The following is a 16,261-nucleotide window of genomic DNA, read 5'->3' on the forward strand; positions in this document are numbered from 1 at the left end:
TTTCCCTCCTTGGTGGGCTGGCCCATCTGCTTCCCACAGGGATTCTTCCCTTTTTATAACCAGCCTGGGCTTCTGCAAGGACTGGGTCTCTGTCCTTCCCCCTTTTTCCCAGTTACTTATCTCTCTCAGGCAAAAGGCTTGATCTCTCTCTTCAGAGCTTGTTTCACTCTCTGCAGCTCTTGAGAGTCTAGCATGCTGGGCTGTTCCTCCAGGTTCCTCCCCCTCTCTGCTGCCTCCAGTCAGGTTTCTTCCTGGGAATGCTGAACTTCCATCAGCATCCTCTCTTTAAACTGCCCTCCACCTGCTGCCGGCCAGTCAGGGCTGGTTCGCCAGAGCACAGGTTCCTGTGCTTCTGGGATTGCTGGCAGCTGTGCTTTCCTGGCTGTCAGAGCCATGCTGTGTGTCTGGACCCAAACAGGTGAATTCCCCTGCATGCTGGGATGTTTCTGTGGGAGTGTGGCAGGGGCTAGGACCCTGTCCTTGCCACGGGGCTTTATATTACTGATGGGTCTTGGATCCGACGGTGACTGAATGGTCTATCTGATTCTACTTTCTGCCTATCCTTAGAATCATATAATCATAGAAAATGAGGGTTTGAAGGGGCCTCAGGAGGTCATCCAGTCCAAGCCCCTGCTCAGAGCAGAAGCATCCTCCCCGCTTAGAACAACCCAGCCAAAGCTTTGTCTGGCCAGGTCTTGAAAACTTTCAAGGATGGAGATTCCACCACCTCTCTGGGTAACTTGTTCCAGTGTTGTTATTACCCTCCTAGTAAGAAAATTCTTCCTAATATCTGCTGCAACTTGAGACTGTTGTTACTTGTTCTGTCATCTGTCACCACTGAGAACAGTCTAGTTCCATCCTCTTTTGAACCTCTCATCAGGTAGTTAAAGGCTGCTATTAAATTCCCTCTCTCTTTTCCTCCCCAAACTAAATAAGTCCAGTTCCCTCAGCCTCTCCTCATAAATCATGTGCACCAGCCCCCCATCCATTTTTATTTTCCTTTGTTGGACTCTCTCCAAATTGCCCACATCCCTTCTGTAGTGCGGGGCTGAAAACTGAACACAGTATTCCAGATGTGTCCTGAATAGAAGGGAATAATCACTTCCCTTGACCTGCTGGCAACACTCCTACCAATGCAGCCCAGTATGCCATTAGCCTTCTTGGCAACAAGGACATACTGCTGGCTCATATTCAGCTTATTGTCCACTGTAACCAAGGTCCATTTCTGCAGAGATGCTGCCCAGCCAGTCACCCCCAGCTTGTACTGGTGAATGGGATAGTTTAATTCTAAGTGCAGGAATTTGAACTTTTCCTTGTTAAACCTCATGAGATTTCTTTTGGCCCAGTCCTCCAATGTGTGTAGGTCACTCTGAATCCTAGCCCTGCCTTTTTGTGTATCTACTCCTCCTAGCTTGGTGTCATCTGCAAACTAATTGAGGGTGCATTCTATGCAGAGCTGACCTGAGCAGGGTGTGGGGCCTGGAACAAATCAGCTCATGTGGGGCCTGGCCCCTGCTCTGATCCCACGGGCCGTGGATCTGAAGAAGCTGCTCTGCCATCGGTGGCAGCAGCATCGATGTGGGAGGGGTAGTGAGTTCCGTGTTGCTGCTGCTCTGCCCAGCTCCATGGGGCCCCCCAAAGCGCGGGGCCCAGGGCGGTCACCCCGATTTCCCCCCCCAGGATGGCCCTGCTTCTATGCCATCTTTCAGGTCATTGAAGACATTGAACCAAACCGGCCCCAGAACCAACCCCTGGGGCACTCCATTTGATACTGGCTGCCAACTAGACATTGAGCCATTGATTACTACCCCCTGAGCCCGATGCTCCAGCCAATTTTCTATCCACCTTATGCTCCATTCATTTAGTCTGTACTTCCTTGGCTTGCATGCATGAATGTTGTGAGAAACCATATCAAAAGCCTTGCTAAAATCAACTACCACATCCACTGGTCTTCCTGCATGCACAAAACTAGTCATCTCATCATAGAAGGCAATCAGGTTGGTCAGGCATGACTTGCCTCTAGTGAATCCATGCTGACTGTCCCTAATTGTGACAGGGGCATGTTCAGGGCTGGGTCTCAACCTTGGTCTGCCACCTATCTATATAGGGCAATCTGCCCAGTCTCACCTGCCATGACTTTGCTGCAATAATAAACTGGTGGTAAATGCGGGTGGCTGCCCATTTTTATACCCCGATGCCATGGGCCGCTATCTATGGCTCCGTACCTTCCTTACACTGTAGCCCATGCGTTGCAGATAACATCCAAACAAGTTCTTACACTTTGACCTAAATTTGGCCTTAGCATCTGAGGACTTACTGGGGCCTCCGTCTGACCCAATCACGCAGCCTTGACATGCCTGAGGAGTTACTGGGGTTGTGACTTGCCCTGACTTCTTGGCTGAGCCACACACTCAGCCTTTGGCCAGTTGCAGCCTCAGGCATCCATAGACTAACCTTGGCCTGTCCACCCCACTGAGGCTTCAACTTGTGCCCTTTGGCTAGGGCCTTTCAACTGTGTCCTCTCACTAGGGCCTTTAACTATATCACTGATGTTCTTACTCATGTGTGGGTTGGTCTATGTGCTGTTCTTCAGGCCATCTCCTCAGCCCTGTTCAGCACCTAGATTATAAACAGCCCTTTGGGTCAGAAAGACACCCCCTACTCTGGGCGATCCACCTTGGCTCTCATGCCCTCTCCCTAGGGCTACAGTACTGCCCCCTCTCTGAGACCACACAACTTCCCCCCTCACACTGAGGCTTCTGGGGTCTTGCACCTCTGTGGGGCTCAGGTGGCTGCAGCTATGCCTGGCCCCCAGTCCTTCACCAGGGTCTTACCCCCCAACCCTCAGGGCTCAGGTAGCCACAGCTGTGTCTGGCCCTCTTACCCACAGTATTGTGGGAGCTGGGGTTATTAAGGCTCCCCTACCCACCTTTTACTGGGGGTGGTGAGCAGTCCTGGTATTTGGATGGCACTGCCTCACTACAGGCAGTCCCACCAGGCCTCCCTACCCCAGCAGGGTACAGTTTCAGGTCATGCCCAGAACCAGGAGCCTCCAACCATCCCCATAGCTCCTGCCCTTTCCTTCAAGTTGTTCCTGAGCAGCAGCTCAGCTGGATGTTATCTCCTTGGCTGCTTGCAGCAGACAGCTGCTTCTGCCTGATTTGCCTTTTCCGCATCCTCTGTCACGGGGTTGCCTCCCCTGTTCAGTAAGGGACCCACACTTTCCCTGATCCTCCTTTTGCTACTGACATACTTGCAGAAACCCTTCTTATTACCCTTCACACCCCTTGCTAGCTGCAACTCCAGTTGCACTTTGGCCTTCCTGAATTCATCTCTGCATGCCTGAGCAATGCTGTTATACTTGTCCCTATTTATTTGCCCAAGTTTCCATTTCTTATAAGCTTCCTTGTTGTGGTTTAGTTTACTGATGAGTTCCCTGCTAGGCCAAGCTGATCTTCTGCTATACTTACTAGTCTTAACCTCCTTTCCTATCCCTTTTCAGCAACGTCTTTCACAAAAGTCTGCTACAGAGAGTTTCTGGCAGTGAGGGCCATAGAGAGAGTTCCATTGCATCTCAGTGGAAAGGCGTTTTACAGCGGTTACTTTTTGGACCCAACAGAAATGTGGGGTTGGGAAGCACACTTGGACCTTGGAAAACTTAACCTGTTCATTTGCAAGCTCAAATTTAAGATGGTCATTCTAGTGGCATTAATGCCCTATCTATATTATGGAGACTGGTTTTTATCTTTCAACCTACAAGATGCTTGCCTCTACCGTCTCAATAAGCTTGTATTTGAAGGGGTTCTTACATTTTCATAAAAGGTATATTAGATCCAAGTCCTTACAATAGATCCACTCTATGCCATTTTTACCCAGATAGAGTAACTCTGAAAATTCTTAAGTTTCTGCCCAAAATAATTGTGGAGTATTATTAAGCTTGGTACTTAAACTTGACAGTTAGTAAAGTTAACTGACTTTACTAATTAATTAACTTTAGTTAAAGTTAGTAGTTTAACTTGCCAAAGTTAAAAGTAGTTAAACTTACATTAGTTAAACGTACAGTACTTGTAGTAGTTAAACTTACCAGTTTAACTTGCCATAACCTCATTCCTCATGAGTAGGAGCTTTCTTGCATTCACTGGATTGGAAAAGGGCACAATCCTGTTGCTTTTGTAGAATAAAACTTCAGAAAATCTTCTTACTTCTTTGTATCATTACCTAAGAGATTTAAAGATGAAACACTATCCGCCCAGAAGTTATTGATCTGGATCTTGGGCTGTATAAAGCTATGCTATGAGGCTGCTAGGACTTACAATCAGTGATAATGGCACATTTAACTAGAGCCCAAACTACTTCCATACCATCCTTACATAACATTTTCATAAATAACATTTGCAGTGCAGCTACCCTTTATTCAGTCATTGTATCAAGCTGAAATGTCAGAATGTATCTTCCTCATGTGTCTGGTGCAGTAGAAGGGCTCAGCCTTAAATCCTCTTTTATTCAGTCTGTTCACTCTCCATTAAGCAGGGCCATCAGTAATTCTATAGTGCTAACCTTTAAAAAGGACCTTTCCTCAAAGTATATACTATACATCCAATTAACAAATCATGTAGCAAGTGATACAGAGCTATAAATACTGTAACTTAGTTCTGGCTGCTGTTGTACAGGTTCTCCAAATAAACTATAAAGAAATAGGCTGGAAAATGGATTAAACATTTTTTGCTGAAGGCAATTCCATTTGTAATTTATCTTATACTTTGTTATTGCAGTCTTGTGGGAACATTTACAAAGGCCTTTCCCAGACCGGTGCTTGGGGCTGTTTTGATGAGTTTAATAGAATCTCAGTCGAGGTACTTTCAGTAGTAGCTGTACAGGTAAGTGGAAAAATACTTGTAAATAAAATGCCTCAGTCATATTCTGCTCTTTGGAATGACTATAAATAGGGAAACAAAACTCTTGGGATAGGTAGAGGCAATATCTTTTATTAGACCAGCTAGATAGTTGCAAAAAAAATAATAATCTTTATTTCAAAGCTTTCAGGCCCAAGTGCCCAAAAGGAGAACTCAAAGGCAAAGGAAAATTCAAAGATTGTAAAATTTCTCCCAGGTGGAAACAAAACTTCATATTGCACAGGAGAACTTAAAGATGGCATAGTTCTCCTGATTAAGGAAGTACATTTGTAAAAAAGCTGCTTGTGAGTCTGCCAATTAGGCTTAAACAAGGGCTGGAGTAGGCCGTTTACCTCAAGTGTCCGATGGTATGCAGGTTGCTGAATTTTGCTTCTTCCTTCTTAGGTTGGGGAGCCTTTGTTTGAGCCTAATTTGTGTACTCACAGAGCAGATTTAAAAAAAATGACCTTTCCTATCCAAGAGAACCATGCCATCTTTTAGTTCTTCTGCGCAATATGAAGTTTCATTTCTACCTGGGAGAAATGTTACCATCTTTAAATTCTCCTTTGCCTGATGAAGGGCATTTGGGCCTGAAAGCTTGCAAATTAAGATTTTTTTTTTTTTTGCAACTATCTCATTGGCCTAATAAACAATAATGCCTCTGCCCCAAGAGTCTTGTCTGCCTATGCCTGTAGACAAACATGGTTACAACCAATATCCCTATAAATAGGGAAAGTATATGTCTTTGGTTTCGGGGTTACAGTATCTGTGCATTGAGAGAACTTCAGCTCAACACTGATTTATTTTTCATGGCTCTGATATTAATTTAATACCTCAGTAATTTAGAACATTATATTCCCTCCCCTGCACTTCAGTCTAACATACTGCTGGGTAACTGGAGCCTCCTGCCCTGGGGTGGACTCCCCACTACTTTCCTGCCATGTCTTGATTGTCAGAAGTTAATGATAGAAAGGGAGGTTCGTCCAGAAATAGGATGATTCTCCAGACTCAGGTTGACTTAGTACTGAGGCAGGTGACTTGGAGCTCTGCCTCCCCTACACCCCATCCACTCACCAACAGGGTCTAGTTGCAGCTACTGTGATGTAGAAGGCTGCCACACAAAATGTCCTCACTCATTTTCACAACTGCCTGAAAGACAGTGCTTACATCTGAACAGTTCAAAAGTCCATACTGCCTAGTTGCCACCCTAGGTGTCCTGTCACTAAACTATTATCCTTGGTAGTGCTGGGAGCAGCCATGTGGGGCCTTCCCACACTGGTTCTCAAATTCAAATTAAATCAAGGCTACTTGGCCCTTATCTCTGGGCCTTAGTGAGCCATACCAGGACTCTCCCATGTCAGCTCCTCCTTTTATCAAAACAAAAATAAAGGAAGCCCCAGAGTGGTTCAGGTGTGGTGCTGCATGGGGGAAAGGACTTGGGCACCCAGCGTCTGGGCTCAGTCCCGAGGCAGGTCCTACCGCTCAGGTGAACACCTCACGATTCCTGCCTTCAGGAGCAGGAACCCCTCTGGGTTCCTTCTGGTCTGGCTCAACAGCAGATCTTCGGTGTCCCTGTCAGGCCCTGCCAAATCAGTAGGGGAGCGCCGTGCTGCTAGTGCTCACACCTTGGCAGCTGCCGCTGCACGTCAAAGCTCCAGATGCCTTTTTATGATGTCAGCCTCAGCGTGCCCTCCCACACACAGGGAGAGTGTGTTTTTAAAACGGTGCAATGGAAACACACACGCCTCCATTTCTGGGTGGCTGGCTGCAGGCAGGTAGAGCCAACCCTTAGCCCTTTCCGGGGCAAGATGCCCCATCAACAAGGGGCTGTTGGGGGGGAATCTACCCTGATCCCAGGGCACCTGGGAGCCTTGTTGCCCCACAGAGAGACACTGATCATGAAAATTTGTAGTATTACTATCTTCTGCAACAATTGTAGAGGTAATTTTAGAAGTTATGACTTAGTTAAAGTAATATAAACATTTGTTATATCCAGTAACTGTCTCTTGCCACACAGAGAAGATGGTAACAATTTTTTATGTGGGGGAAAGATGATCTATGGACTGATCCAAGATGCACTGGAATCAGAAGGATTTTTTTCTGCTGATTTTGAGCTTTGGATCAAGCACTATGGAAGTGTTGAACTTTACCAATAGTAATGCTTAGCATTATTCAGTATGCATCTAGTTGTACCAATATTTGTAATAACTTGTTATTTCAACATTTGTAATAAATTGTGAGAAGTATGTACAGAAGAAAAATATAGTAAAAAGTAAAATATTTTTAAATTAATAATGTACAACCCAATGAGTGCAATGCAAAACTACTCATACCATAAAACAAAGATTGACATTCCTCAATTTGGAGCCTTTATTTATTGATTGTATAGAATAATAGAAATGAGAGATAAGAAACAGCAATTAGACATGGCTAGATACTTTACGTGCTGGATGTTTTCTAGCTTCACACTCAAGTTTCACTGTTTGTGCATTTTATCCAATGACTGCTTCAGGTACAATAGAGAAATAATGTTTTGCATGAAATACTTCCCTTGGGAGTCTTACTTATCCTTGTTTGTACTTTCTTCTTGGCACAAGGCATCTTGAATTCTTTTATGCAAAGTGGAACACTTTCAACAGCTGGGGGTGAAAGTACTTTGTGCTTTCTTTTTGGAGCAGAATCTACCTTTGTGGTTGGAAATGGGTGCTGATGTCTGTTTTCATAAAATAATAGAAGAGTAGGACTGGAAGGGGACTCAAGAGGTTATCTAGTCTGACTCCCTGCTTAAGGCAAGATCATCCATGCCTAAGCCATCCTAGACAAGTGATTGCCTAACCTATTCTTAAAAAAATTGCAAATAACCCTCTCATGAAAGTACCAGGCAAAATACCGCAAACATAAAAAAATCTCCTAACTTGCCACAGGTAAAGCAGGTCATGCCTTGAAGGAAAGCAGTCCCTGTTGCTGCATTTTGGGAAGAGCCCAATCCCATGCTAGTGGTCTGAGAGTGCCTACTGGATCAGGAAGAAACTGTCTCCTCAGAGGAAACAGGTGAATGTATAGTTTATACATACTGATAAACACTTGCTTGAGTGTGTGTATAGTTTATACATACTGATACACACTTGCTTGAGTGTGAGACAGGTGCTGAACTTCTCAGCATTTATCTATATTAGGTTTCTATGCCACCCTTTTCAAAAAAAGGCTCAAGGCAGCTTACAATAAAAGAAGTAGTAACATATAAAAGAAGATAAATAAATACCTCAGCCAGGTCGTGAGTGGCTACAGGACTCTGGGAGCAAGACTCAGGGGGTTGGTGGTGCAGGTGTTTTTTTCCTCAATCCTTCTGGTTACAGGTCACAGGAAGAGGAGGGAGAGACGAATTGAGGCAGTAAACAGAAGATTGCGGCACTGGTGCCACTGTGAAGGCTTTGGCTTCTACGACCACAGTCTGCTTTTCAGAGAGAGAGGCAGTGGTCTGTTGGGAAGAGGCAGCCTCCACCTTACTCCACTGAGGAAGAAACTCTTCTTAACCAGAATGGCTGACTTGCTTGACCGGGCTTTAAGTTAAGCTCGTCGGGAGATGGGCGGACAACCACCAGAGCAAGCTGACCAAGCATCAACCAAACCAAATCAATCAAAACCAGCAGGTTAGGATGCTTAAGGGAACCCACTCCTACCCCAGCCCAGGAGCAGAGCTTCTCCATGAGTACAAGGAAGCCTAGGGCCTCCAACGACACTTACATGTCTGTACACTAATGGTAGGAGTTTGGGGAATAAACAGGAGGAACTGGTCCTTCTGCTAAACAAAAACAACTATGATTTCATAGGGATCACGGAGACCTGGTGGGACTCCTGCTGTGACTGGACTACTGGTATAAATGGCTATACCCTGTACAGGAGAGATCATGCTGAAGAAAGAGGTAGGGGGGTAGCTCTCTATGTGAAGGAGAGCTACACTTCCCTACAGGTTGAGGTTGGCACCCAAGGAAGATGACAGGGGACCCTTTGGGTTAGAATACGAGGTGAATGTATTGAAGGGGATACAATGGTAGGAGCCTGTGGGAGGAGACCTCCAAACCAGGAACAAGTGCTTGACCAAAATTCAGCAGGTTAACTGGCTGAGGCTGCACGCTCTTGGTGCATGGTCGTCATGGGAGACTTCAACTACCCAGACAACTCATGGAATGAGCACTTGGCCAAATCTGATTGGTCACAAAGCCTCCTTACATGCGTGAATGAGCTCTACCTGTCCCAAGAAGTTTATGGGCTGACAAGAGGCAAGGTGCTTTTGGACCTGGTACTGGCCAAAGGGGGTGATCTAATCAGTGACCTAAAAATCAAAGGGAAGCTGGGTGACAGTGACCATGACTTGATCACTTTCACTATCCATCTCATAGCTCATAAGTCAGCCAGCAATGCAGTAGTCCTTGACTTTAGGAAAGCTGACTTTCATAAGCTCAGAAGGCTTGTTTTTGAGGCCCTGAGAGGTCATGATTTCACAGGGAGGGGAGTTCATGATGAGTGGTTGTTCCTAAAGGAAGCAATCCTAGAAGCACAAGGGGAGTCCATCCCCATCCATAGGAAAGGTGGTAAAAGGGCTCAGCAACCCACTTGGCTCAACAGGGAACTGATGGACCTCCTACGTCTAAAAAGAGAAGTGTATAATGGATGGAGGACAGGAAATACCACTAAGGAGGAAAATGCTGCATTGGTCTGCACCTGCAAGGAGTGAACTAGACAAGCGGAGGCTGCAACTGAACTCCAACTGTCTACACAAATCAAGGACAATAAAGTCCTTCTTCAGAAAGTCCTTTCTTTCAATCAAAAGAAAAACAAGGGCAACATTGGACCCTTGCTAAACCACCTGGGGCAGCAGACTACTGAAGTCCAGGAAAAAGCCAATCTGCTTAATGATTACTTTGCATCGGTTTTTCACCAGCCCAAAGGGACCACCCTGCCTAACATGATGAGCCATGACTGGGGTGAAGATGAATATATGCCCACCATTGGCATGGATCTTGTAAGGGAGCATCTTGAGAGTTTGGACCCCCATGAATCAGATGGTCTGGATAGGTAGCACCCAAGAGTGCCAAAGGAACTGGCAGACATCGTAATGCAGCCACTGGTGAGGATATTCAAGAACTCATGGTGCGCAGGCAAAGTGCCTGAAGATTGGAAGAGGACCAATGTGGTGCCCATCCTCAAGAAAGGGAGGAAAGAAGACCAAGGCAACTACAGGCCAGTCAGTTTGACCTCAATCCCTGGGAAGATTTTGGAAAAAAAAATCAAAGAAACCATTCTTGATGGGTTAACAGAAGGCAGTATTCTGAGGGATAGTCAGCATGGATTTGTTGCAGGTAGGTCTTGCTTGACCAATCTCATTTCCTTCTACGACCAGGTGACATATCACCTGAATGAAAGGGGAGAGGTTGATGTCATATATTTGGACTTCAAAAAATCCTTTGACCCTGGTGTCCCATGATTTCTTTATGGGGAAAATTGGGCAACTGCGACAGTCCGATAGCTAGAGAACTGGCTCTGAGGTCAGACCCAGAGAGTGGTAGTTGATGGAACTGAATCAACATGGTACTCGGTGACTAGTGATGTCCCCCAAGGCTCCGTTCTTGAACCTGTACTCTTTAATGTCTTCATAAATGATCTGGAATCTGGAATCAAAAGTGGACTGGCCAAGTTCACTGATGACACTGAACTTTGGGGAAGAGTCTCCACACAAGGATAGGCTGGGGATCCAGGCTGACCTCAGCGGGCTTGCAAGGTGGGCGGATGAAAACCTGATGACATTCAATATGGAGAAATCCAAGGTGCTCCACCTTGGGAATAAAAACCCACATCACATGTACTGGCTATACTTGCTAGCACTATGACCGAAAGAGACTTGGGGTCATGACTGACCACAAGATGAATATGAGCCACCAATTCAATACCGCAGCTGCCAAAGCGAACAAAACTCTGGCTTGCATCTACCAATGCATCTTGAGCAAGACACAGGATGTCATCCTCCTACTGTACTCCGCCTTGGTGAGGCCACAGCTGAAGTACTGCATCCAATTCTGGGCTCCACAATTTAGGAAAGATGTGGAGAAATTTGAAAGTGTCCAGAGGAGAGCCACACACATGATCAGAGGGCAAGAGAACGGGCCTTATGAAGAGAGACTGTGAGCTACGGGACTTTTCAGTCTGGAGAAGCGCAGGCTCAGGAGTGACTTGGTGGCAGCCTATAGGCACATAAGGGGTGTGCATCAGGATCTGGGGGAACACTTGTTCACCAGAGCACCCCAGGGGATGACAAGGTCCAACGATCACAAACTCCTGCAAGACTGTTTTAGACCAGACATAAGGAAAAACTTCTTTACTGTCCGAGCCCCCAAGGCCTGGAATAAACACCCCCCAGGGATGATGCAAGCACCTACTTTGGACACTTTCAAGAAACATTTAGACATGTATCTTGCTGGGATCCTTTGACCCTAGCTGACTTCCTGTCCCTTGGGTTGGGGGCTGGACCCGATGATCCTACGAGGTCCTTTCCAGTCCTAATGTCTATGGAATCTGTGAAATATTATATAATTGTATAATTCCCCAAACAATACCCCTACTTAACCTTTTGCAAGTTGGTACATGTATTCTTGATGGCCCCTTTTATAGCACCTGATACATATAATTCAGAAATCCGCCTTCACCCCCAAGTCTGATTCAATGCAATGTTAACCCATTCTTTCACAGATATCACAGAGTATGTGAAAGTCAGGGAAACCAAAGCATGCAAATGATTTTAAAACCTTAACCTAGAACTGTTGAGCCCCAGCTCAAGTCTGGGATTGTGCCCGGTATGCAAAGGCCAATAAAGATACCAGGGGTGAAAGTATAAAGAAGATTTATTGCTAGCAATAAAAGGTGCAAGCGGAATAATTTCACGTAACAAGCACACAGATTTCTAATTCCAAGCATCTTTTATACAGGGGTTTTGGACCTTCATAAGCATTCTTGTTTGCTAATTGGTTATAAAGGAGTGACGCAAGGAGTTCTTTACTGAGCATGTCTCTATACCTGTGTTTTAGCTATGTATCTCATTTACATACATGTATGTTTCATTAGCATACTTTCTCCCCACCTAGGGGCGTGATTTTTAGTATTTTAATGAGCTCTTTGACCCAGTCCTCTGATTCTGCTTTTGTTTTCAAGCCTCCTTTATCTAAGACTCTCTCCTCCTTATCATTGCAGATGGGCATTTGTCACATAACATTCACTTTTGCTTGGGCTATGCATAGTAGTTTCTAGGTCACTCCTCACAGAACTATTAAAAGCAATGCATTTAATTGTTTGATAGTACATTCAGTGGTACTGAAGGAACCAACATTTTTCACATGGAACATACCTTTCCCTCCAAAGTCAGCTTCCCAAAATTGCAGTGCACATTTTAAGTAGGGAGGCTCTGTTTTTCACTGGGCAAGCCTGGAGACACTGCATGACGTGCAGCTGCGAAGATGGCTTCCTAGATGGGCAGAATCATTTGTTAACCCTCTCACAGCCATAGCTATTGGTTGAGTATTGCACCTTATGCCTGAAGAAGCAAGTAAGCTGCTGGTAGCACCCTGATGAAGCTTGTGATGTGGAAACAACACTTTATTTACAGGACCTTATATAAAGAACTACTTACAGTAGAGAAATAACATTCTTGCTATTGTCCTTTGCAAGGATCTAGGGCCTTAGCTTGTGTAACACAAAGTAAGTCCTCTGGAAACATAGAGTGTCTAGGAAGTGTAGCATCCCAGTGTTGGCACTGGATTTATGACGCAGTCCTGATACTTCATTCTGGGCAAGCATAACCTTTCTTTAAACTGATCATAACTCCTTCCATTCAATAATAGGCTAATTTTATTGATAAGCAGTGATAGAAAATAAGAGTAATGCAGCCAAAGTAAACACAATGATTAGAAAATACAAGACCACTTATTTACCAGTTTTAGGGCTTTGCAGGGAGACAGGATGCCTGTCTCATATGCGAGCACCATCCTGTGGTTCTTGCTTGAATGTCAGACATCAGCAATCTTGGAGGTTGAGGGCTGATGCCACCCTGCTGTTCTGGAAAACCCTCCTTTTGTATTCTTTTTTCTCCTGATGAGTCTTTATTTCTAGGTACCATTGATTGGTTTCCTTATGATTGCTGTCCACGTTCTACTCTGTTGGCCTAATCCTTTGTTTCGCCAAACCCATCACATGCATACATCTTAATCTGGTCATTTGCCAGTGCTTTAATTTGGGCATCCCTGGGTGTGTCTACACATGGTGCTTTAATGTGCATTAGCCTAAGTTAATGAACATTAATGGCGTGTGTCTATGCATGCGTACCCTTAATGTACATTTAAATGGCAAATTTAGGCTATTCGTGCCTAAATTTGATACCTGAAAATGCAGGTATAAAATTTAGGCATGAATATTTAAAGCACATTGATACATGCGTAGATGTGTTAAAGTGCATTAACGCTGTGTGTGTGGACTGCTTTGGGACTAACAATGTTAATGTGCTGTAATGCTTGCACGTGTAGATGCCTGCCTAAACCTGCTTAATGTGCATTAAACTAATGTGCATTAAATTTAGGCTCACTTAAATGAACATGTAGACACGCTCCTTGGTCTCCTAATTTGGTCATTCTACCAAAACCAGGAATTTCTCGCCAAGTTACAGCTCATCACTGTGACCTGATGCTAATTCTGCGTGTTCTAATCTTGTTATAGGTTCTAAGGAAACACAATGCCTGTTTTGTTGGTATATGTTTTCAATTTTCCAGGATGTATGTGCCTGTTTGTCTAACTCAGTGATGAGAATATGAATCTTCATCACAAATAGACTTACAAACCAGGTAACCCTTGCTGTTCCCCTGGATCATTGTTCTAATGCAATATTTACTTTACCTACAAGCCAATTTCTACAAGCAAATTTCTAAATATCATTCTCTAGTCATCCACCAGCTGACACCAGGAATCTCCTTCCTGGTGTCACACTTCCTGGATATTCTAGGGTCATTTTCACACATGCAAACACTGAAGCGCTAGGCACCTTGAAAAGTGCACCACACTGCATCGCTTGCAGTTGTATAAGGGGTGAAATGGAAAATCAGTGCCCAGAAAATGGTGGCAGCACGCTTTTGAACTAAAATGCAGAGAACGTGTTTTAGTACAAAAGCACGCTGCCGCCATTTTCTCCATGCTGACATACATTTCACCAATTATACAACTGCAAGTGAAGCAGCACAGTGTGCGTCAGCTCACGTGCTGAGCAGACTCGGTTAATTGAGTCTGATCCAATGCATCACATCTCTGGAGCGTCTGGGCACAAAAAAGCATGTGTACCTGGACACAAAAAGCCCTAGGTTCCCAAGAGGACTCATTCTGTCAGACAATTAGCCATTAATCTGGAAAAATCTTTTTTTCTTCATTCTGCCTTCCAGAAACAACTTGTTTGTTTGTTTTTTTTTTAATTTGAGGACATGTATGCAAGAAAACAGTATTTCTGGGCATGTGCAGAAGTGGAACATCAGGCACTTGGGGAACTTTAATGTAAGAAACTGAAATGTTGATGGACTTTTTGTGCCCTGGGGTTAGGCAACAGCTGAGCATAGGTTTTGAGCATCCTAGTTTTTATTTTGCTTATCCAAATCCCTCAAAATCCAAGACATTTTGTGGATCTAGATTTTAAGTGACTTGTCTAGCAATCCAAAGACTTGGATATAGAGCCCAGCAGTTCTGACAGCCAGTTCTGTGAAGTTCAAGACTATAAATTGCTATTAGATTATCTAACCTGATTTTTGGCCTGCGGTAATCTCTCCTCTAATCATAAGGATTAGTTCATCTGACATCTTCAATAAATGCACGAATGGTTAGAAGATTTTATATATTACTCTTATAACTTTTGTTCTTTCAGACTATAGTTGAAAGTTGACACTGAAGATCTTTGCGGGTATTCAAATAAAAGTGGAAATGAAACAGAAATGGTTTCGTCTTTAATAATTCTTTCTTAAATTAGTAAAAATACTGCAACTGTATAAGTGTCATTGCTGTCATTTAATCATCATATTTGTAAACTTCCACTTGGGAGCGTTACCATGGTCATATTTAATTACATGTCTTGCTTATACAGCTAAAGTCATCAGAGTTTCTTATAGGAGAAATGAGTTTAATTGATTACTTTCTAAGGCAACATAGGGTGTTCAGATTGCATGGGTGGAAAAAATATGGAAATCTGTTCTCTCACTGAAAATACTGTTATTAAAACACTGATTAGCCTTAACATCTAAAATTCCTTAGGAACTTTATGAATGAGAAGTACCAAAAAAAAATCTATTGAGACAAAAAGACAAACATGATACCAGTGAAGAATGGGTAAAGAGAAGGTATACCACAAGTGTGTTTGTTAGTGAGCTTTGAAACAGCATTTCACATAGTGTTTCTTAGCTAATTTGGTGATCTTTTGGAATTATTCTTTATGGGTACATCCAGATGAGCAGGAACATGTGCTTTGCAGCACCTCAAAGGCTTTTGAGGTGTTGCAAAATGCATGTGGTGCCTGTAAAAAGGTTCTCTGCACTGCATATTTGCAGCATAGAACCAAAATTAGATACCAGGAAATCCTTGTACCTAAAAAAAATGCTTAAAAAAAAAAAAGCAGGGTGGTGAACATGGCTGCAGCATGCGCCGCCTGAAACCGGAGCCTGGCCAGCCAGAGTGACACTGTGGATACTGGCCAGGCTCCATATGCCCGGATCACCACTGCTGCAGCCCTGAGAATATCCCAGGTATGACTTCTGGGGCCAGCCCAAGTGCTGGCCTCAGCCTCCCTACCCCACCTGGGGTAATTTGCCATGCACCAGAGCATGCTTGCAGGGGTGTTCCCCAGAGAGAAGTAACAGCCACACAACTATGTGCTGCTGCTGTTTGTCCCTAGGGAAACACACATGCATGCTCATAGGGATGCACGCTATGGGCGTGTCCACACGAACGCACACGTGCCTCTTGCACCGCCTCAAACCCCTTTGAGGCGGGGCAGCAGGCATGTGTGGGAACAAAAAAAATTCCCTGCGCTGCAAACTTGCAGCGTGGGGAGAATATTAGACCCTTGGATATCCAGGGGTCTAAAAAAATTGATGTTTAAATAAGCGGGGCAAGGCACGGTCCCTGACCGTGGCCTGAGGCAACCAGAGGCTGGGTCCTCCACAGAGGCCAGGCCACATGTTTCAGCACCAGGGCTCCGGTGCCGGTAAGTAAGGGGTTGAGGGGACTGGAGGAGGGGGGAGGGGACCACAGGGGTAACCCCAGTGGCCCCGCCCACTCCCCCAGTATCCCCTCCCCCT

The 16,261-nt window shown here is 44.7% G+C and overlaps 1 protein-coding gene across 1 annotated transcript in view; it reads left to right on the plus strand.

Moving 5' to 3' along the window:
- The window catches only part of DNAH9 (dynein axonemal heavy chain 9), a 524,795-nt gene that overhangs the window by 164,257 nt on the left and 344,277 nt on the right, over window positions 1-16,261 (plus strand). Inside the window, exon 28 of the mRNA XM_025202178.1 lies at window positions 4,773-4,877. Within this exon, the coding sequence (XP_025057963.1) occupies window positions 4,773-4,877 (105 nt within the window). The remainder of the gene's footprint in view (window positions 1-4,772; window positions 4,878-16,261) is intronic.

This window comes from Alligator sinensis, unplaced genomic scaffold (assembly GCF_000455745.1).
Source record: "Alligator sinensis unplaced genomic scaffold, ASM45574v1 scaffold77_2, whole genome shotgun sequence".
In the NCBI taxonomy this organism is placed as follows: Eukaryota; Metazoa; Chordata; order Crocodylia; family Alligatoridae; genus Alligator; species Alligator sinensis.